Consider the following 22,578-nt stretch of genomic DNA (forward strand, 5'->3'; position numbering starts at 1 on the left):
CAAACCATCTCTTCCCTCAGAGCAACATGAATGGCTGCATCTTTCCTCCACATCAGCAGCATTGTGGGGACCAAGATTATTGCCTCTCAGTGACTTCTGAATAGACAACCTCAGTTTACAAGTACAGCAGAGAAGCTGTGTTTGATTGCCTTGGAAACACAGAAAGCTAAGCTGTTTTCACTCTTCCTTTTCCTCCAGTTTGCTCATCAAATGACATTCTGTGCAAAACTTATGCACCTCACTGTCTGCAGCTAGCAGGTGGAATAATTTGACCTCTGTAAACAATTATTTTGCTGGTGCACAAGAGCACAGACTGGTTTACTGAGCATTGGTAGCTGGGGAGAACAGAAGCAAAGGCAGCAAGAATTATTTTAGTCTGTCATCAGACTTGATACATAGAAGAAATCTGCTGGGCAAGACAACATGATTTAGCATACCAAATTTTCTAAGCATAACTTCATTTAAAATGCAAAAGACTGGTCTCTCACTATCATGCATGGAAGAGAGGGAAAAAGAAACAAGCCCCTAACAGAGCAAGGCTAAATCAGCCTATGACTACACAACTGCTGATGTGGACAGGAGCTGTGCAGGATATATGTGCAACCTTTGTACACAGGGACATGACCACGTATGTCTAACTGACACCTATATAAATGTATGGTAACCATGACTGTGCATGTGTTGACTTTCAAATGAATGTTTATGAGTGCACACACTCAGACCAGGTGTCCCATGAACATTTTCAACCTGTTCATATGTGATGAGAGTTGTGGAAGCTGCTGCCATTGCCACTGGCCCACCTGTATGCTCAGGTGCATACATCCCTTTTATGTGTGTGATCACACCCTGAGTGTGCACTGTGGGAAATGCTTTTCACAGGATGCTGATTATGGTGAGACCTTAAATCAGTCTAAAGCCTGTTTCCTTGACTCCAAGTTTTTTCCCATTTGCACAAGTCGGGAGATGGAAACATCACTCTATCAATCACAAATCAGCTCAGAGGTACTTTTCTGAAAATACACAATATCTGCAGTTTATTTTTCAGTTTGGTATGGGGGGGGGGGGGGGGCGGGCAGGGGTTGTTCAAGCACAGACTTTTTTCTTAGACATGCATTCCATGGACAACTCAGGGCAGAGTCTCTAGTCCTTCACCAGCCGGTAGATGTGATGTTGGGCACCATGGTCACTAGTTGATACTTCAAAAACATATGCTATGCACAGCAAGGTCTCCTGTGTGTCCCTGTTTGTCACAACCTGGACAGAAAAGGAGAAGAAGCTGAAATGGCAACTGCTATTTCTCTGCTTACATATTCCAACACATTTAACATAAAGCACGTCAGCAATAGACAAGGAGCAGAGGAGTGCAGGATTGATACACAGTTTGGCTCACACACCAAAGCACTTTTACAGCCTCAGAACTACCATGCAGTGAAGAGACAGGGAGGTGAGCAGAGACCACTGCGAGGAAAAGTCCACTGTGACCAAGTGATCACATCAATGGAAGCAGGTCCACCAGGTTCTCTGCTCCCCACCCCTGGTGTTGCAGAGGGAAAGTGTTTCACAAAAAACAGCTGTGTTTGTTGGGTATAGAGACCCCCTCCTCTGGCACACCCACTCCTGTTAACACATATATTGATATATCACAACTACAGACTGTCCTTTTCCTTCATCTGCTCCTGCCTGTCAATGGAAGACACAGAACATGAGGATTAGAGAGCATAACTCCTTTACAGGAGACTTACAGATTTGACTCCATTGCACCTCCCATTCCATCCACTGTAGATGTGGGGAGAAGGATGGCTGCTACACTCATGCATTCTTACAGAAGCTCCTTTTTTCCCTTTTTTTTTCCTATGGCCCCTGAGGACCCTTACTGTCTCTACAACGTGACTGTCAGCAGCATTGTGAAGGAGCAGTGTTGTCCTAGTTTCTGCAGCATGCACTGTGTGGCAGAGACAAGAGAAATACTGCTCTCAAAACTCCTAGCTCAGCTTCCCTCTCTCTATCACTGCACAACTTTGCACATTCTTATCACCTGAGTTTGTGCCATTGTAAAAGTTCTCTGCTGCTAGAGGAGAAAGATTTTTATCAGCAGTAGCACAAACTCAACTGCAGAAGAAAACCATTCCAGCTGGAGGCTTGTACCCGTACCAAAGCACAATTGTTCTTGCGAAAACAGGAAGAAAATATCTGTTTTCAAACTTGCTTATTAATTTTAGCAGTCTGATTTTGGTTTATTCTATTTTCTTTTCTTACTTCACATTTGGATTTGCAGTTGAAGTCCTTTCTTCTGCAAGATGTGATGAGTTATACACTTCCAGGTGTGCCAAGGCACCAGGCCCTTTTCTGAAAAATGGGCTCTGAAATCCTGGGAGTTCTTGATCCAGAGAAATGTGCAAAGCAAGACAAATTATGCTTGTGGGATTAGGGGTATCTAAGATCATAAAAGTGTCTAGAAAAAATATAATTAGACTTGCCTCAAAGGTGGTAGCAGGGACTGAGGACTACCAACATGCCTTACATTATGCATTTTTCAGCTCCCCAGTGGGGAGTGGGAAATGCTCAGGCTGCTCAGGGAGCAGCACTTTCATCTTGCTCAGGACTGCAAGGTAGTGTGTGCCAGCACCCACATGGGACATGCCTTCAGTGCCAGAAGATATGGCAAGGACATGAGATTTCTCAAAACACAAACCCCCTGAGGAAGTATAACTATGTGACAGCTTTTTTCTTAGAATTTATAAGAAATGCTGGGCTGACTGAGGAATGAAACATGCAGAAGGCAGCTACAATGTTCCCCAGCATGGACTACAACACAGAGATCTTCCATCTCCCTGTCTCTGCCCCTTTCATGCTTTTGGTCATCTAAAAGAACTCTCAGCATTTATACTCCTTATTTTTACCAGATGTTTTAAGATCATAATACAAACATGGAAGAGTAAACTCCTTAATGCCCTGTCACATATATCATTAATCTTCTGTTTTATAGCTGATGTGTCTGAGCCACAGAGCAGTGAAATGAGTTGCCTGCAGTTACCCAAGGTCTTCAGAGAATGGAATGAAAACCTTTGATTTCCAGTCTTTCATACAACCACCAGCATCTCTTCTACTTACCCAGCCTCACATTCTCTGGGCAAAGATCTGTGATGCCTCTTACAGAGATGAACACAGAATTCAGTCCATTAGAAAAATCCACCTTTTAAGCTGTCTGCCCTCTTCCCAAATTTAGGCTGCAGCTGAGCCTGGAAAGGTTCCCAGTACAACAAAACAGTAACACAAGTCTAATTGCTGTAGCCTTGTAATCCTGACCTATCTAGAGGTTGCAGTGATTCAGAAGGTGTTACAGAGCTTCTCCACAACATCCCCTTTCCTTTGCATGTCTCTGTATTCTGTACAGGTCCCAGATGGTCCAGAGGAAACTGCTTTCTTTCCCCCCTAACATGGTCAGTGAAGAACTCTTCCCACAGAAAAAATGTTATAGCCACTTAATGTGCCCGTGTGGTTTTTTTTTTACCTTGCAAAAAGGGCCCAGGCACAGAAAGGACTTCAATATTTGTGAAATAGTGGAATGAGCATTTCCTTCACTGATTTTTTCATCATTCTCCTTCCTTTGTCTCTCTGCCTCATGAACTCTCCTTTTATTTTTTATCTCTCTCTTACCCAGGTCTCTCAAATTCTTTTGCTGCTCCTCTGCATGATTTATTATCTCTAGAGCTCCATAAATGGTCTTGAAGTGCAACACACATCAAAGATGCTAAATTCAATTAGATGCTGAGCTATAAAAGGAAATCTGCTTTGACTCTCAGCAGTGAACTCTGCATGATGCTTACATGCTGCCAGGTTGCAACGAAAACAGCTGAAATTCCCACCTGTAAGATAGTGAAGTTCTCCAGCACACTGTTCATCATGTACTTCTCAGGAAGGTGCTTGAGTTTATGGATGAAGTTGATCATGTATTCGCAGAGAGGGGAGCGGTGGATGCGGTAGGAATAGTGTCCATTTTCATAGCGTGCATACTCTGTCTGTAAGGCAGAGCACAAAAGGGGCATGTGGGGCCACGCTGGCACACCAGTGACACTATCACAAGAAGGGACTCAGAATGGAAGAATTACAGTGGCACTTATAAATAATTTTATGAACAGTGACCACAGTACTTTGCACCAAGGTCAGTCCCCTTGAGTCCTCCAATTTCTTTGGCTTGATTTCTTGTTTTCTTTAGAATCGTGCGTTCCAGCTTCTGAGCAGCAAACCCTCAAGGCACTGTGAAAGTAGCTAAGAGGAACAGACCAATTGACACCTACACTACAGTCTGCATCCCTACTGGACAAATACTAGGTGTGAATAAACTGAAAAAGTTAATAACTGCTGTTTTAGCAAGACCAGAAAGTAATGATAGAAATACTATGCTCAGGATGCTTGATAGCTAAAAAAGACTAAAGTCTCCTGGTACCTGTGTGACAGAACACAGAATTTTTGCCTCCCTCTCACCCCCCATCCCCCTTAGGAAAGGGTCTGGCCAATGATACACAAAGAGATTTTTTTGCTCACCTTCACACCTTAGCTCCTGTATATTTTATCTGCCTTCGAAAAAAACCTGAGGCCATATTTCATGATTTCATAGCAGACCCTTAAATGCCTGTAACCTTTTTTCACCCCAGGAGCTTGGTCTTCTTCTATGTGCACCGTGACACCTTCCTTTAGCCCCTCTATCCCATCTGCAAATACTTAACCCAACTTCAGGCATGCCTATCATGTGACTGGAGATGGCTTGTGGGGAAGGATGCACCTTGTGGGGAACTGATGCTGACATGAGAACAGCTGGTGTTCTGCACATAGATGCTTCTGCATGTCAAGATTCCTTGAAAAACAGGACAGCAGGAGGCATGTAAAAGTAGCTCTCTTAGCAGCTGAATGTGGTATCAAAAAGAATTTCTTCAATGCCAGTTATATGCATAACCCAGTTACTTGCAGTTCCCGTGTTGCTCAAGAGTGAGTGTATAACCTCTAGGTCTAATAAAACCATAAGACTATAGTCTGTAAATTATTACAGTCAAATTAATAGCTATAGTCTATAAATGATCTGTTTAAAAACACTGATGAAAAGTGAGGTGTTGCTTTTATGTTTTCACATTTCTTGACTACAAAACACATCTATGTTACCTAGCTTTCCTTTGCTTCCCAAAAAACCCCAGAGAATCAGCAGAGCTGAGCTGTACGTATTTACATCTCCTCAGAAACTGAGATTTAAGGGAAAAGTAGCAAACACTAACAGATCTACAGTGAAATCCTATGACAAGGCCATTTTGCAGGCTGAGTTTTCTTATATCTATGGCATCCATCTCTCTGACAAGAAGCATGAGATATATTTTGCCTCGAGATACAAAGGCAGAATGCAAATACTTGAAGTGACAAAACAGCAGCCAGAGGGAACCTCGCACACAGGTGTCTGTTCCTTACCTCTACTTTCTCTACCACCTGCTTTCCAAAGGAACACACTTTGGTGGAACAGGTAATGACCATGTTTTCTGGGCTTTCATACTGGCTGGAAACACCATAGAAAGATCTGGATTCATCTTCAATATTGGTATTTAAATCAGCCTGCCGAAAAAAAGAACAAAAAAATTTCAGATGTTTATCAATAGATGGTTGTGGCATTTTCTCACCATTAACTTGCATAGCCAAGACAGTAAAATATTGGAAGTATCCCCAGATCCTTAAGCAGACCACTGTGCATTGAGCAAGCAGGAGAAATCTGAGAAGTATTGAATAAAATTCTATTTCCATTTCAGAAAATTGTGTGGATTTGCATACACATTGGGGAAACCTGGTGGAATATCCTCCTAACATGAAAAACATATAACATGGCTTGGAGGTACTCACAAAGCATGTGGAGAGCAGACTGCAGAGGCAGAGCAGTGCAGCAGATGGGCTACACTGGGCTGACTCACCAAGGGAGGAAAATAACAGTAAAGCAACAGTAATAAAGTTTTTCCACCCTAGGAATGTAGGTAAGGGAAAAGATACAGCAGGGAAAAAATGTATTATGAGTACACACACACACATCAGGCTCAGGTACTATGATATAAAGAATATAAATAGACAGGATGTAATATAAGGAATGTTGGTTACTGATGGATCTAGCCCAGTTACACCTGAATTAAAACCCATCTCCAGTAGCAGACACAGTTTTCAAATGTGGGTGCCTAAGGCTGGCCAACCAAAGCCTCCTGTTGGGACTTAACTCCCAAAAATCCTGGGTGTCTGAAGCTTCCACCAGGGGTCATTCCAACCGCAGTTATGAAACAAGTGGCAGCTCCCTTAAGCTCTAGAAACACTAGGAGTTCGAGGGAATGCCCAGCTCAGCTTCCTCTCCTTCAAAACCGACAGGGCAGAGCTTCTCTGTGCTCCACAAGCCCAGGTGCTAATTTACACCAGTGTAAAAGCAAGATCAGTTCCCATAGGCTGCCCCAGAGCATTTTATTCTTCTAGCTGAGCCAAGAGAAGAGGAAACTTGAAGAGTGTTCCTCCTACAGTGAACACAGTGTGACTAGGACAGAATTAAATGCCAGTCTATCAGGGCTTTCTTAACCAGTCAGTGAAGAGTATTTTATTTGAGATCCAGAGCAGCACTAAGGACAAGCAATGTGGTAGAACTGGACCACCACAATAATGAATGCCCCTCTTTCTTTGCCATGAAAAATACCTCTTATCTCCCATGAGATAATAAATACTGTTAGTTTAGTTGTTTTAATGAGCAATTTCACAAAGGTTTAGGCCAGTCTAGAAAGTGACAGTCAAGTTTTCTCCCCTTCTGTAGCTTGCTGCTGCCTTTGTGGCACCACAAAAGATGAGGGCACAAAGATTGCCTATTTTCCTAGCAACACATACTCAGGTTGGCTTGAGACTCTTGAGAAACTGCACCTCAGAGTTGTACTTTGATGATGCCAGGCTGGTCCTGACCCCAAGAGAGAACAGTCTCACTCTTCCAGAGCAGTTTGTGCTTCGCTGTTCCTGCCATACTGACACACATTTCTGTAGCTGCATTACAAGGCTCACTGAGGAATTGCTCAGTTAGTTCTCAGTGGGATCAGTTCCCTGGTCTGATTCAAAAACACTTGCATGTGCTCAAAGAATGTGTGTAGAGAGGATGGGTGAAAACAGGGATAGCAGAAAGCAGGACAGCTTTAGTGAATTATTATGGCCATGCCAGACCTCGGTATTAAATAACTGTAGCTATGTGGCTACTTTCTTTGTACCACAAAAGTACCTGTTTTAGAGAGCAGCAGTACTACTCCATTCTGATTTAGGTTTTTATTAAGTTATTGTAATACTGTACTTTAGCACTGTAATACTCACTTCCATGTCAATGCAACTAACTGTGTTATTTCACCCACACTCCAACTGTCTGAATAAAGATTAATTTCTTCCCTTGTTCAGAGAGGAACTAGACTAGGAGTCCTTCACAATATTTTTCAGCTATTTGCCTTGGGAGTGATGAACACGATGTATGGACTTGATTCCACTCTTCCAAAGAAACTGTCCCACCGAGTTAGAAAGAACAAAGGGTCAAGGCTACAGAGGCTTGGTCAGCCACTGCTACATAAACAAAGCAGAAGTTCTCACTACAGCACCAGACAAAGATTTTCAGGGTCTCGCTAGTAAAGATAAAGTTACATTCTCCAAAAGACTTACTGGTAAAATTAAAAAATAAATGCACTCAATAAGAGGCAAAGCAGAAAGGTGCTAGTTCCACTTCATGAAAAAAGCTTCCCTAGCCATAAGAAGCCACTCTAGGTGCATCCACAGTTTGACATGCCTCCCATTAGAAGGCCAGACTAGAATTTCACAGCCAATTAACATCAAATTAAACAACACTAATGACAAAATTATGGCAATACTGTTTGAATTAAGGAGTCATCACCATTCACTGACACTATGTACAATCAGGTTCCTGGAAGCCCTGTTGCAGTGGAGCAGTGGGATCATGTTGGAACTCCCTCACATTTACACCGCCCTTTTTATGCTAAAGTTTGTCCTGTATTATGGGCTAGGATGGTCAGACATGGAGTGATCAGTCACCAAGAGCTGCATATCCACCTCCTGTCACCTTTGCAGAGCTCATAAATATACATATATGGAATTTCAGCAACTCCAGGGAATGAAAGCAGCAGTTTGCTGGGGACTTCAGTTCATCTTTGCAGGAGAATGGAGCTGGAGCACACCAGACACCCCTGGCCTTACTGCTACAGCTTTTTCACTTATTTACAGCTGCTGGTTCCCACCTTCTCAAGGAAGGCACCTGTCCCTGTACCAGATTATTTAGCATGCACATACCTGCTCTTGAACTACTTGCAACCTGGTTTGTACATGTGAACTGAAAATGGCAATGGTGTACATGAATACAAGACAAGGAACATCTCAGGAGTGGAACGCCAAGCCCTTATCTTTTCCTGCTGTGGAGATGATTACCCCCTGAAGGAAGACAAGGCAGAAGACTGAGGAAGAACACTGTAATCTGCCATAGCCAAATTAACTTCTACATGTGAACTGGACACTGGGGCAATTCATGAAAGGATGCAGTTAAACTTCCCAGGATTGCATGAGGACAAGACCGTAATGACCAGAAGAGCTAGTGCATTTAGCCTAAAATCTAAAAACACTATGGCTAGATTCTTAACACCTGGATTCCTATTAGCTCCTCACAACACCTAGACCATCAGGACTACATTGCTTCTCTAAAGAAAACCTTGTGTCAAAGCACATCCAGTGCTGCAGCAAGTAACTGAGGTGAGCAGAGACAGGTCTGACTTACCATGCCCAGTATATTGAAAAGATGCAAGGGAACAATAGTGACTATGATTCAAAGGAAATTTATCTTCCAAGAACTCCGTCAAGCAGGAGGCCTGATCTTCACTGAATAGTCTGGGAATGCATAGAATTTTTTAATATGTAACTGGATGTGACTACAACCCAGGTGCCTCAACTCCTCTCTGCCAAATGCCCTAATATGTCCAACAACAAATGAGATAAGTTTTAAATACATTCCTTACCCCAACCTAGGCAGCCAAAGGAGACATAGGCAGGATTTAGCAAAGTCTCACTGAGGGAGCTGAGCTGCCTGGCCCCCCAGGCTCCTACTTGCCACTGCTAGAACAGGGTGGGACTGCGGGGGCAGCAGCAGCATTCAGGCTGTTGGGTGGTGTCCAGCATTCAACAGCTGTTCTCAGTCTCTTTTACAGGCAAAGGTAGAAGATCAAATAAAGGAGGCATATTACAAACTAAATCTGAGTTATGAGCCACCAACTGGACCATGCTACCCTGACAAAGTCAGGGTTCTTGCTTTCTTTCCAAGAAGTTCCAGATGCAAAAACCTGTGCACTCTCTGGCATAGCAGAAATCTGATGTGTCTGGGATGTGTTCAACTTGCTGTGCAAGCTCAGCACAGATGACACACTTATCCATAGCCTGCCTGATGACTTCCAAACATGCTGAAACTACAATCACTGAGATATCTGTGATACAGTACATCTCAGATACTCACATACAAGAGTGAATCTGCCTGCTTGGAGGGGAAACGTCTGAGATTTCCTCTTTTCCAGAGAAGTAAGCAGAATGTTTAATTACCTACAAGGCAAGATTTCTAAATGGAAAACAAGAGAGTTGTTCTGGGAAGAGCATAGTAACCCTCCACAAGCAAATATGTTGCTCTCTCCCCTCCACCTCTGGAAAAGATTATTTGAAAATTCCTCAGCAATTCAGTCTTTCAACCTGCCTTTTGCTGCCAATTATTTCTATAGAGTTGAACACTGTGGGGGACAGCTTTGGTGGAAGAAGTGCCATTGGCAGAGTCTCCTTACATAAGGCAGCAACTGGAGGTGGTGCTGGTGATGGCAGGTGAAATTAATGTGTGCAAAAATCAAAAAATTCCCTGTTTCCAGCTGCTGTCTTGTTTGCTGCCTCAGGAGTACCAAGAACAGAATGGATGTGGAGACCAAATTGCCATTCCTTGCTCTCCAGGCAGTTTCATGATTGAAAGCATCCAGTGGGCAAAGAAGGGTGCTGAGAGCAATTTGCACTGCTGCTGTTTTGACTGGATTTGTTTGTGACAGGAGAGAAGCCAAGTGCAGAACAGCAGTTTCCAGCTCACCCCCTCAGCACTTTCCCACAGAAATATATTCCATTTAGCTGAAAGAAGACAGTGATTTGACTGCCTATCACCAAGAAGAAATTACTACATACATTCAGCACAGGCAGGACAGGGATACCAAGAAATTCCCCTGATTCATGTCTCTGCAGATGGCTGCTCTGTGCAAAGCACTACCTGTCCTGAATTCCTGGTTTGTTGCTTTCCTTCTGTCTTCCATGCAGAGTCTCACAACTTCTGAAAGATCCAAGATGCAAGTGCACCATTTTACTAGCGTGCAAAGCCCTGAGGACGCCTCTTCCCCAAACTATTAATAACCATCCATATAGGAGGAGTTCACAGGGAGAAGCAAGGAACAGGTGGCAGAGATAATATTAGCCTGGAAAAGAGCAGGGCTGCCACTGCCCATGTGTTGGGAGGCTGATGTCTCACATTCATTGTCGTGTGCTAGAATGCACTTGGAGCACAGAGAAATGTCACACAGATGTCATACACAACTTGCCAACCTAAGTCCAAAAATCAGTTCATTGTACCAAATTCCCAGTGCCAAAATCGAGGAAGAATTGCAAACACTGCAACACTGCTTATGTTTCCAACTCATCAGCTGTTAACTCTTAGCTATTGTATAGATCATTTAAAGCACCTTTGAACAAACATGAACATCTCTTTCTCAGTGATATTAGATCCTCAGTGCTACCACTGAGGCCAAGAAACCTCAACCCTGGTGTTTAGAATTAGGTCTCTGGTACACAATAGATCATCTGGTATAATCAGTGGCTACTGTAGCAATGGCAGGTTCATGCCCCAGGTCCTTCAAGCCTAAAACTGCCCCAACCTACTCATTCCTTGGTTTTTTAAAAGTCTTTGTCACCTGCAACCACAGCTTCAACTCATAACCTCTGAAAAATCAATCGTATCTTCATGTCTCAAAACATCCCTTCAAGTATTTAATTCTACTCACCATTTTATCCTAAAATGATGCTATAAATCCAACAGTGTAGTAATTGCTTTATCCAAGACATCTTTGCACATCAACAGCATATTTATATATTTGTCCAGAGCTATCAGGCAGCAAAATGAAAAAGCACCCTAACACATACTGCTACAAAAGTATGAAAATGAGGAGGGATATAAAAATTTCTGCTGAAATCTAATTTTCTTCCTTTTTTGCTTTTAATCATATTGCATTATCTGTGAAAAGTGTTTGTTTGCTTCTTAAAAGTCTTAGAAGCTTTCATTTAACTAATTATTTGACTTCTAAACTTTGCCTGTTTCTAAGTGACAAGCTGCAGTGTTACAACCAATAAAACCTGATGTTAACTCCAGATAGGATTCAGCAATGCAAGGGTATCAAAAAAATAATCAGACTGTCAAAATATTAAACCAAGCCCAGAAATATTTCTGTCCTTATGAGTATAGAGTTCCAGAGCCCCACTATATTGTGCATACATTGGAGTAAAGATGTTTCAAGTCCAATGTCACATCTCTTTAATCAAGCTAAATTCCAGTGAGCTGATACCCTCTGAACACTGGACACCTCATGTGGGAACAGAAAGAGCCCAGCTTGATATGCCACCATCTAAATTTTTCAAAACTCTGACAGAGGTTGATCTGACACGGTGCATAGGCCCCATTTACACTTCTGATATTAAAACGTTACCACAATCCCCAAACTGAACCACAAAAGCAGAAAAGCACACTGTCAATTTCGATAAATAAAATCACAGTTGCACCAGATCACAATTTCATGATTTCTCTCTCTTCAAGTCAAGGAGTTCAAAGTGTTTCATTCTTTCTGTGTAACATCTCCCTCTAAGCTCTTCCTTCTGGTTCTTGAAACTTCCAAAGCACAAAAGGCTGTCAAAGGGTGCCCTGTCAAAGGATAAGCTTCTCAGCAAGGTGCTGCTTTCTCTCCCAGCCAGAACAGAGCCAATCTTTTACCTTTTGTTTTGAGAACCCCAGGCAGGCTTTGTTGTACTTTGCCAGGATCTAATCCCATGAAGGGCCCAGCTAAGTATCACAGAGATTACTGTAGGTAATTATGTATGCCCAAAAGTTATCAGCAACCAACACTCTAGGCACAGGCACTTGAGAAGAAGACTGCCAGCCAACATTCTCCTACTCATTTCTGGAAAGGCTAGGCTTGGGACAGCTGGGAAGTTGCATCTCAAGGTACTTAACTCTTCCTTCTGAAAGCACCAATCAGGAGGCTTTCTAGGGCCACTTTGTATGAAGGGAATGAGATATAAAAGCTCATTTTTCATCATCTCACTCTGACCTGAGGTTGAATAATGTGGTAAACTCAAGGTGAAAGGCTCCAAATCCCATTACACATTCCCTCAGCCATCTACTGTACAACTGCCCTGAGCTACTATTATTTTTAATTTCGTAATTCTTATGATAATATCAATCACCAAAGCTATTTTGTTTGTACCTTGAAGCACAATGGCACAGTTTTTCCAAATTTCAGTTAAATCACAAAAATCCAAATGGAGTGAGTAAGCTTTGCCAGGCTGATTTCTGCCAATTTACCAGAAGTCATTTCAGTAATATATTATCAGCATAATCAAATTTCGTTATATGTTTTTCTTATCTTTTTGCTCTGCCAGCAGTAAGTATGCCTCTGTAAATTATTAGTACTTGGATAATACAAAATGCAGCTGCAGAGACAGGAGAAGAGATGGAAAAGTATTGCTTCTGACTGAAGAGTTACACAACACGGAAAGAAGTCAGTGCATAGCAGTGCAGAGAATAATTTCCTCTGGATTCTTTACTTATACATAGATAAAAATTTTAGAGGGTCCGAGTCACCATTAGCAAATCTACAGACAGTAGTCAAGAACAACTCTACTGATGGACAATGTGAAAGATACGTGTTGCTGCAGGCCAGAAAGTGTGCCTGGTGGGGTTAAGGAAAGATCTTGTGGGGTCAAGAAAAGTGACAGTTGTGGCTGTATTAAGTTGTCTACACAGGGAAAAACATGTTGGGAGGCAGCAGTTTTCTAGCAGCCAGCGAGGTAACAGCTTTTAAAGTGAGAAACTTCCTAAACAAATATGGGTACCCTACAAAGGGCCCTTCTCTTACCCAGAATTTGACAAGGAAGAAGGCGTTAGCTGGCCCCCTTTCAAAGAGCTCCTTCAGGCCCCCTTTCTTCTCAGGGAACTTGTCATAGATCTGCCGAATATCCACTGCCTCGAGGTAGGGGTCATTGTAGCTGGGGCTTGACTGCCCAATGTGCACAAACAGGTGTTTGTTATACTGCAAGAAGAGGGAAAACATGGCATTAGAAATTTGTTCAGTAGCATTCAGTACATACTGTACATCTATTGTCCTTCAGAGAAGACTACTGGAAGTCAATGAAGATTTCACAGCATTTTCTAAAAGAGCAGAAGAAATCAACAGAAATATCTCTGCTCATACCAGCTCATGCTGCTCTTTCCTTCCTATCAATACATTGATGCTTTTTCCTTCCCTGAAACACTGTTGTTGTGTTTTTTCTTCCTATGTTCACTCCTAAATCATTGTCTCGTGCTGCTGCCATATAGTCTGAGATAACATGAGACACAGAGTTTTACCTGTGACAGGTCATTCAGTCAAACATCAATGCTCCTGTCCTATGAAGAGCCTGAAACTCCACAGGAGATAAATCCCAGGCAAATAATACTATCTTTTCTGAACTTTCTTATCTGAGACCATCACCAGAGCACATCTCAAGATGAAGAATCAAAAGGTTGAGTGAAAGAGACAAATCTTACTACTTCCATTTCATAGGTGGCACCATGGAAACACGTTGATGCAAATTCACCAATGTTGCCACCAATTTTAAGTTCTCAGCACATCAGAGAAACACACGGCTTTATGTAATCTTAGCAACTTCTGATTTTGGGTTATATATTGGAGTCTATCTTACAAGGCTGGACAGGACAGCCAGAAAATCCTGGCAGGAGCTTATGACCTTAATGCCTTGGGCTCCTGTGTATGAATGTCCATGACCCTGGACAGGGAGGCCAGAAGCACATTGCACAGATCTGGTTCTATCACTACTTATCCCCTAGGAGGAGGATATCTGCTGCTTCCCAAGGATGCCTTTCTATTGTCTGAAGAGCAATGAAGCAAGTATTTCCATACATATAGAGTAGTATAACACATCCATGATGAACAGGAGCTGTCCAAAGATGCAAAATGAGGGGTAGAAGCAACATGTGTTTCTTACTGTGTCTTGGTCTTGTTGTTGTTCCAAGAAAGCGGAGAACTCTAACATCCAAAGTTTGGAGCTAGCAACCCTTCGTCCTTGCCAAGCTGGTGCTGATGGGGAAGGTGAGAGGCCAGTAGGAGACTCAAACCCTAAGCATGCAGAATTTATATAACAATAATTTAGAAAAAAATGGGAATAGCTTTCCAGTACAGCACCTACTGTCACAGTTGACTCATGCTTTTCTTATGGCTTCATTCATCATGGAAAAATATCATTCATAAGGTCCTCAGTCTACTTGTGCTCTAAATGGCTTGTCAGTCACCCTCTGCTAAGACAGCACTGCCAGGGGTCATGATGCAAAAGACAAACCACCTGGGTTTGGCACCAGAGAAAAACATGTTCAGCAATATTAAGAGGACTTAGACAGAGCCCTAAAGGAGCAGTGAAATAAACTGTTGAGTATCAGAATGAGATGTCACCACTAATCTCTCAAAATAGGGAAGCTGAGAAGGAAAAGACACTTGTTATTCCACTTAATGAGAAATTAGGAATGCAATCACATTGTGACAAAGAACAGTGTTCTAGATCATGAAGCATGGTGGAAGACCAGTAGAGATATGTAAACTTTTATTTTCTGCTGAGCCAGGAGGAAAAAAAACCCAACACAACCCATATAAAATGGGAAGAAAAATTTTGTAAAATAAAACAAAATATAAAAGCTTCAGCTCTCTCAGTAAAAGGATGACAACAGCTAATAAGAGGAAATAATATAAAAATTGGTTTTGGCTCACTGAAATGTTTCAATAGGTTTAGTATTTTTTAAATTAACTTTCAAGATTTTTTAGAGTGCTGGATGTTTTTCAAGTTGGAATACAATTTCAAAGGAAGGAACTACATTTCCTTACCTACCTGGTATTGGAAGTGGAGGCTGTACAGCATAAGGTTGTTGAGAGAAAGGTTTCACACTACAGAAGTACACAAGGAGAGGTGGTTAATAAAAACCCAACCAAATGAAAAAATATTCTTCACCAACTGTTTCCACAGATGAGATCAAGTATTTCTCCTCAGGGAGAAAGTGGCATAAATGTCTTTTGGAAATTATCTTTCTGTGGGGGCAAGAGAGGGTCATGGTCAAAGACTCAGAAAGCAGTAAGGGGCCAGGACCCGGCAGATTAAGACTTCCCTGCAGATGTTTAGCAGACCCTCCCTCCAGATTTGTTTTTCTGAGGTCCTTATCAGCCTCTTAATACAGTGGTGCCCATTTATTTATCCTTTCCTTTCAACTACAAGTAGTTTTTTATCTATGCAAGTGGATATAGGTCTGGGCTGGATGCCTCTCAGACTTTTAGACCAGATTCAGAGACATTCAACAACCACAGGTAAACGCAGCTTTCAGGAGAGCTCAGCTCCATTTTAACACTACTGCAAGAAAAATGAAGGTCTTAGCATTTCACAGATCTTGCAATAGCTAATGCTGTTCCTCAGGCAGCAGAAGCACCTGTTCTGGATGCTCACATGAAGGAATACTTACTCCTGGGAAGACCCAGCTTGGCCTGGCAATGGTCCTTGCCAAAACTGCAAGAGAACAACACATAAGCAAAAGTCACCACTCTTAGGACAGAGATGAAAAGGAAGGCTTGCTCTTTTCTGAGGAAACAACCTGCAAACTCCCAGACCTTTAAAGATGTGAATGAGTTCTCTCTTCTTTCTACATTCCTGGTTTTATTCTTGTGGAAATGCCAACTGGTCTTATTTTTTTCATTGCACACACTACTAGAAACTGACCCAAAAGTGATCTTTAATGTTAAATATTATGTATGCACCTTGTGCCTCTGTCTCCAAAGCTTTTATGATGCTCACTCTCTTGGAAGGACCATTTTCCCCAGGAAATTGTTCTCCAGTTCCACTGGAGTTGTTTTGGCAGAAATCCATGCTCAGCAAATGCTCACTAGGCCCAACTCATAGGTACAGGGATGCTGACAGACAGCTTCTCTATTACGGATTTTATGCAAGGGCCATCTGATCAAAATACTGAGAAAAAAATTGAGAAACATAAACTTGAGAAAGGGTCAGGAAGGCCCAAATAGATTTATTCCAAACAGATGCTGGACTAAGAAAGCGATACAGACACTTAAAAGCATTTCAGAGAGATGAAAATCCAAAGGAGCTGATTGTTCTCTCCCTTGCATCATTAAAAAAAAAAAAAGCATAGTAAAACTCTTATTGTTTTACATCACTGTGAGCAATGAATTAGACAAAACTGTTGTAGCCGTGTGATACATTTATTCTACAGAGATAATGACTTTTGCCCCACTCTGTCTCAGTTCTCCGGATTTTCCTGAGCATGTCCCCACATTCTTTCATTAGAGTATCTTCTCAGAACTCCACCAAAACACTGAACCACTCACCCCAGAAACAGCAGGGTAGGCTGGTCGTGGGAGACCAGGCAAGGCCATTTTACTATGGAAGGCAGTTGCAGAGATAATCTGGGCAGATGACATTGTAGCCATACTCTGCATGGCTTTATCTTTAGCTGCCTGATCCTATGAGCAAGAGTAGAAACAGAAAAAAGCCAGGATTATTATAATGATTAACAAGTTGCCAGCTCTAATGCTCTATAACCAGAATTCTCATCAGCTTCTCTGTCGGGAACAAGCATCTCTGAAATCCTGGGCAGCAAATTCACCAGTAACTGCCCTTAAAGCTGTAATTCTGTCACTCATTACTATAGCTTCAGATGTGAATAATAATACTTTCTGAAATGCTGATTTAAAGAATGCTAAGCATTTATCCTTTCTGTCTGAGGGCTTTCAACCACACAGCTGAAAAGTTTTGTTGTGGAAAGTACACCCCTCGTTGACTCTTGTGTTTTAGTAATTGGTAAGAATATTCAATGGGAAAGATTCTTGATTACAAAACAAACAAAAAAAAAGCCCTCAGAGGAAAAGGTCACAAAAAGAGATCACCATCATCACTGCAAAAACATCTACCTCAATTTGGGACTACATTAACCTTAGGTGGTTTATCATTTTAGCCCCATCATCTGGGAAACTTGAAACCTTCAGCATCTCCAGGGCACATGTGCAGGGAGATTCTGTCTTATATTTTAACTGGGCTGTAGATTTACACACATTCTTACAGGCAAGGACAGTGCCAGAGTTGGTGGGTCTGAGGGATGCATAAAACAAAAAGCATTTTTCATTTCTTCTTTCAAGGAATAAATAGGCAAAAGCACTTCCTCACATTCTGCCTTTCCTCCTATATCCCCTGCAATTAATCTTCATCCTACAAACATTCCACATCTATCTGTGTCATTACAATTACCACAGAAAACTCACAGATTAATTCATAGCTTGAAGAAACTGCCGAAGGAGGTCCAACAGCCCTTGCTGTCTTCTTCAGGAATTCTCACTTCCCACCTGCATTTGCTGAACTGCAGTAAGTTCTCACCCTTGGGCCTCCATTCATTCCAAACCCTCCAACTTACCTAAGGTTTTCTAAAGTTCCAAGCCCAAATATCTTAATGTGTCCAAAAAAAAAAAAGAGGAGGAGGCATCCTCAAAAATCTCAGTAAGTATTAATGTTCAGCTGAATGATCAATATAAATGGGCAAGACTTACATCTCTTCTTTTTTAGAGCATCTGTGACTCCTGTTGGTACCATTCAAGTGAATGGAAGGGAAACATTTTAAATGCTGAGAAAGTTCCTAATATTCTCCAAAGCTATGAGAAGCGTTTTCAGAATCCAGTTTAAATTATGCCTTAGGGAATAATTGAAGGATAACCCACATTTTTTAAAGGAAATAATTATTTTCTGTGTTTTTCTTAATATATAATAAGGATTATTTCCCATGTACCATTGCAGAAAAGGATTTTTTTTTTCTTCCCTTATTTTCTCACTGGAAAAATTGTATGTGTCTACCTGAGTTTTATACATGAGTTTATGGGGAAGATCCATTTACTTGTGGAGGTGTTAAAAGAAAATATAAAATAATTAGGAAAGTATTTTACCTATTAACCTCTGCAGTGTTTTTGTTTTATTTAAATGCTTGACAGACTGCTGGAAGAACATGTTTTTAGAAAAGACATATCCTTTCTGTTTCAGCTTACAGTTCTGTACTCATTTCAAGTGTTTTCCAGTATAAAAAGAAAAAAGAAGGAAAAAAGGAGCGATAAAAACTTCTACCAAACATTTGCAATGTTTGTATTTTCTTTTATTATTCTTAAAACATATAATAATGTTGACAGTGATTATGATGATACCACCATACCACCACAATTTCTCACTTTTTTTTCCTTAGTGCAGATAATATCTGTTTAGCCACCCAGGGCATGGAAAAACTACTGACTTTTGGGAACAGAGTTTTCTTCAAGTTTTACCCTTTTTCTCATCTCTATCTTTTACAGACACATTTTAAAAAGACACCCCAGTTCGTGTGGAGACAGAAACATTGCAGTCACTACTCTGAAAAGACATCATGTAGCTGGTCTGATCGCTAGGATATAAACAGGAAAACGTGCACTTGCTTTGGAAAATGAACAGTGATAGGAGAACACACAGCTGTCAGCAGGAACTTGGAAGAGGGGCAGCAGTTTTTGTGATTTCATTTCCTTGTTCTATGGAAATGGCCCGAGAAAGCAAAGAAGTAAATGAGTTGAATCAGTGCTCCCGACTTGCCGCTGCAGGCGGGAAGGAACAGCCTGGTCCTGGGGAAGGGTTCTCTGCAGGCAGCTGGGCAGAGCTCACAGCATGGCCTGGGTGGTGTAAAAGGACAGCAGCCAATGGCTCCATGGAGCTCCCCAAGACACCTTCGTTCCCTGAGAACAAAACCGGCCAGCTCCTGTGAGCTAAGTGGAAACAGGCTCGGCTGACTGGCTTTTCAATCATGCCCAACCCCAGAGCTGTGACACACAAGGAATAGAATCAAGGTTACAGATGTAAGCAGTAGTGAAGCTTTTAACACCCCGGGCAGTTGTTATTTCCTGCTTGCTCTGACCTGCCTTTCCAGCAGGCCTCCACCTGAATTGACCACTTAACAGCACCACAGGTTTCAGGCTTAGGCAGCCCTACCTGGGTGCACTGAATTAGATAGCTGTAATTTGTGCCTCCCTCTCTTTATCAGAGCAGCTGGAAACACAACAAGCTAATAAAAGACACAACACAGCTTTCTAAAATGGAGCTAGGATGTGTGTTGGGGGGGATTCTGTCATGACTTAGAGGGAACCCCTGCTTGCAATAGAGCTGCATGCACGTCAGCACTGGGCAACACTGAGTGCCAACAGCTCACACACAGGACAGTCCATTTGCCCTGGTGCCCAACGAGGAGCTGCCCAGGCAGCCAAGAGGAAGCACATGCTAACAGCAATCCCTCAGCAGTCAGGGACAGACTGAGCTGTCAAAATTACTGTCACCTGAAGCATGGAAGAGCAGGGAAGCAAACTCTCTTCCTTCCAGATTACTTCTGGCCAAACCAAATATAAAGGGTAACCATCCACCTTCCTTCTCTGGCTGTCTCAGTGAAACATAACAAGTCTCAGACCACCTCACATCCTGCTCAGCACACCCTTTCTGGATAGCTCACATTCAAACAGGGGACAGACACCCTCTTCTGCAATTGTCACATGCAAAATTGACCTTCTCAACATTTATGGCAATTCAGTCTGAGTACATAAACCATTTCTCCGCATCAAATCTGAGTGGAAATAAATGTCAAGAGGTTCATTAAGGTGATCTTGGAGCTTTTCCTATGGAAAGGAAAACACAGCTTTGCTCAAGCAAGTATTCAACCATTTTCTCTTTCTTGTTAGCTCTGGCCTCTTCAAATCAAGTCTGAATTAATCAAGGAGCAAAGTCTATTCAGTTGGCACCAGTCTACCTGAGAAGATGCCAGCTGGCTTTTTTGCTTCCTCTCAGTGGACAACCTCACATCATGACCTCTAGCAGAGGTGGAGCTGGTGCTCTTGTAACTGCAAGGCCACCTTTTCCCAAGGCCAGAACATCAGAACATCAGCGACTGCATACTGGTCAGCATTTGGAACCATAAACCCTTCCTGCTCAGGTAAACACTCTCTGCAAACTCCTAAGTCTAAGGGTTGTTCAGATTTGAATGACAATAGCATAAATCAGAGGTAGAAATAAGACACATGAAATTTTAAAAGTTATTGTTTCTTTATTCTTTAAATAGAACTGCTCCAGACGTCACAGAGCTTCAACAATAATGAATGTTTGCACAACATTTCCTGGGAAGAACCTTTTCCTCTCCAGCTTACTACAGTTCAGTGACTAATCTCAGGCTTTGTTAAGGCTATTCAGAGAGGGAATAGCTGACTTGGAGGGGCCTGTATGATATTCTAAGGGGATATCCATCATACCTTGAGCTTGGCTTGGATCTCTCTAGCTTTCCGCCTCGCCAGGACCTGGATGTGACTAGATACCTGCATGAAAAGACAAAAATCCATGTTCATTCCAGACAAATACTTGGTAGCCTCTTGTAGAAGTAAACGTACTTCAGGCAGTTGTTTAGGGTTGGGGGTTGGAGGGATCGGGGGTAACAATGAGCTGCTTCTCTGAACTAACTCCAGTGCCATGAAATAGGATGGAGGGCCAGCAAATATGGGCCATCTAAGGCAGGTCTAGGCTGCTCAGTGCTTTGTCCAGCATAGCCTGGATATTCATTTCCAAATTACAAAGATTTCTTTTTTGTCTTGTGCACCAGTTATTTTCAAAGTCATCATTGCTGTCTTGTCTGCTTCGGCTGAACAAGGAATCTACATGCAGAGAACTGGTGTTCCCTGAAACACTAAAATCATGCTATTTAGCAGTGGAAAAATTTGTGGCTCATTGTATGATTGGCAGACATGAGCACTACAAATCTCCTGTAAAATGCCTGAGCTGACTCTTCCTGCCATTCTTACTAACCAGCACAGCACAGCAACCTCCTTCCAGTGAAGTCAGAAACTACCAACAAGTGAACAGCAAGAAATTTGTTCTCATTATCCCTCATAATCTCTAGAGGTCCAAAGAAGTTAATCCTTAGAGGGAAAACTGGACACTTACCTGTTTCCTTGTGCGTGTTTTCCCTGTTCTCAGCTTAATATAGCGGGCAATCAACTCATTTCGGCCTGGAACAGAGAAATAATGCAAATACAAGTTTAGAAAGCAATGGCCCCAGTAAAAAGATAGGTAATTCCGTTGTGTATCTAAAGAAATCAGCAGCAGGATGATTCTGTCATACTTCTTTCTTAGAAAGGAACGTTTTACTGCACATGGCAGAAGTCTGAGTTTTACGAGCAGTCTCCTGGAACATCCCCATAGGCAAACTGACAAAGTTTGGGGCCAGATAATTGGATGAGGGGTTTGATGAAAATTGGCTGAATGAATGGATGGGGTCCCAGTTGGCAATGATCTGGCAGTGAGGCAACAATGCACCCTTATGGCAAATCCCAGCTGCCAACAGGTCAAGGGAAGTGATCCTTCAGCTCCACTCAGCACAGCTGAGGCAACATGTGGAGTACTGAGTCCAGCTCTGGCCTCCCCAGCATGAGAAAGGTGTGATCACACTGGAGCAAGTCCAGCAAGAAGTCAGCAAAAATTATTAGGAGACTGGAGCCTCTGTGCTATGAAGAGAGGCTGAGAGAACTGGGTCTGTTCAGCCTGGAGGACGCAGTGGCAGTTTTTAATCAATAATAATAAAACAAATTACCTGAGACAATGAAAGGAAAAAGGTAGCCACCCTCCTCTCAATAGTGCTCAGTGATAGAACAAGAAACAACTGACACAAATTAACACATATGAAATTCTGTCTAAAAAACAATTTAAAAAAAAAAGGAAACACTCAACCTTTTTATTTAACTCTAAGGGTGGTTAAACATTGGCACAGGCTGCCCAGAGAGGCTGTAGTCTCCACCCCTGGAGGATAATCACAACCTACTGGACCCTGCTTGAGCAGCAGGGCCAGACAAGGGAATCTGAAGAGATCCCTTCCAACCAAAAGGAGCCTGTCATTCTGTGTAACTAAGTCCAAGAAAATAAACAACAGTGGGGAAGCACATGGAAACAGCTACACAGAATTTATCTGTGTGATATGATACAGTGAATTACAAGTGCTTTCAGGCTCCTGCAGGCAGACTATCCAGTTTTATTACGCTGGCTCCCATGTATCACATCTAGGCAGTCACACAGATTTTATTGTCTTTCTGGAGGTGGAGGAATTAAGAGCAGAAACAGAAAGGCAGCAGTTAC

At 42.2% G+C, this 22,578-nt stretch overlaps 1 protein-coding gene across 1 annotated transcript; it reads right to left on the minus strand.

Moving 5' to 3' along the window:
* Positions 1-1,140: 1,140 nt before the first annotated feature.
* TEAD4 (TEA domain transcription factor 4) lies at positions 1,141-21,459 on the minus strand. The gene is made up of 10 exons (XM_062513649.1): positions 21,394-21,459; positions 20,709-20,771; positions 16,746-16,880; positions 15,869-15,912; positions 15,247-15,302; positions 14,356-14,486; positions 13,227-13,400; positions 5,455-5,595; positions 3,867-4,019; positions 1,141-1,254 (listed from the first exon to the last, which is right to left on the minus strand). Exons 3-10 carry the CDS (start codon positions 16,854-16,856, stop codon positions 1,141-1,143), a joined length of 924 nt encoding a protein of 307 aa, XP_062369633.1. The 5' UTR covers positions 16,857-16,880; positions 20,709-20,771; positions 21,394-21,459.
* Between the last annotated feature and the right edge of the window lie 1,119 nt (positions 21,460-22,578).

The sequence above is a fragment of the Cinclus cinclus genome, chromosome 2 (genome assembly GCF_963662255.1).
Source record: "Cinclus cinclus chromosome 2, bCinCin1.1, whole genome shotgun sequence".
Lineage (NCBI taxonomy): Eukaryota > Metazoa > Chordata > Aves > Passeriformes > Cinclidae > Cinclus > Cinclus cinclus.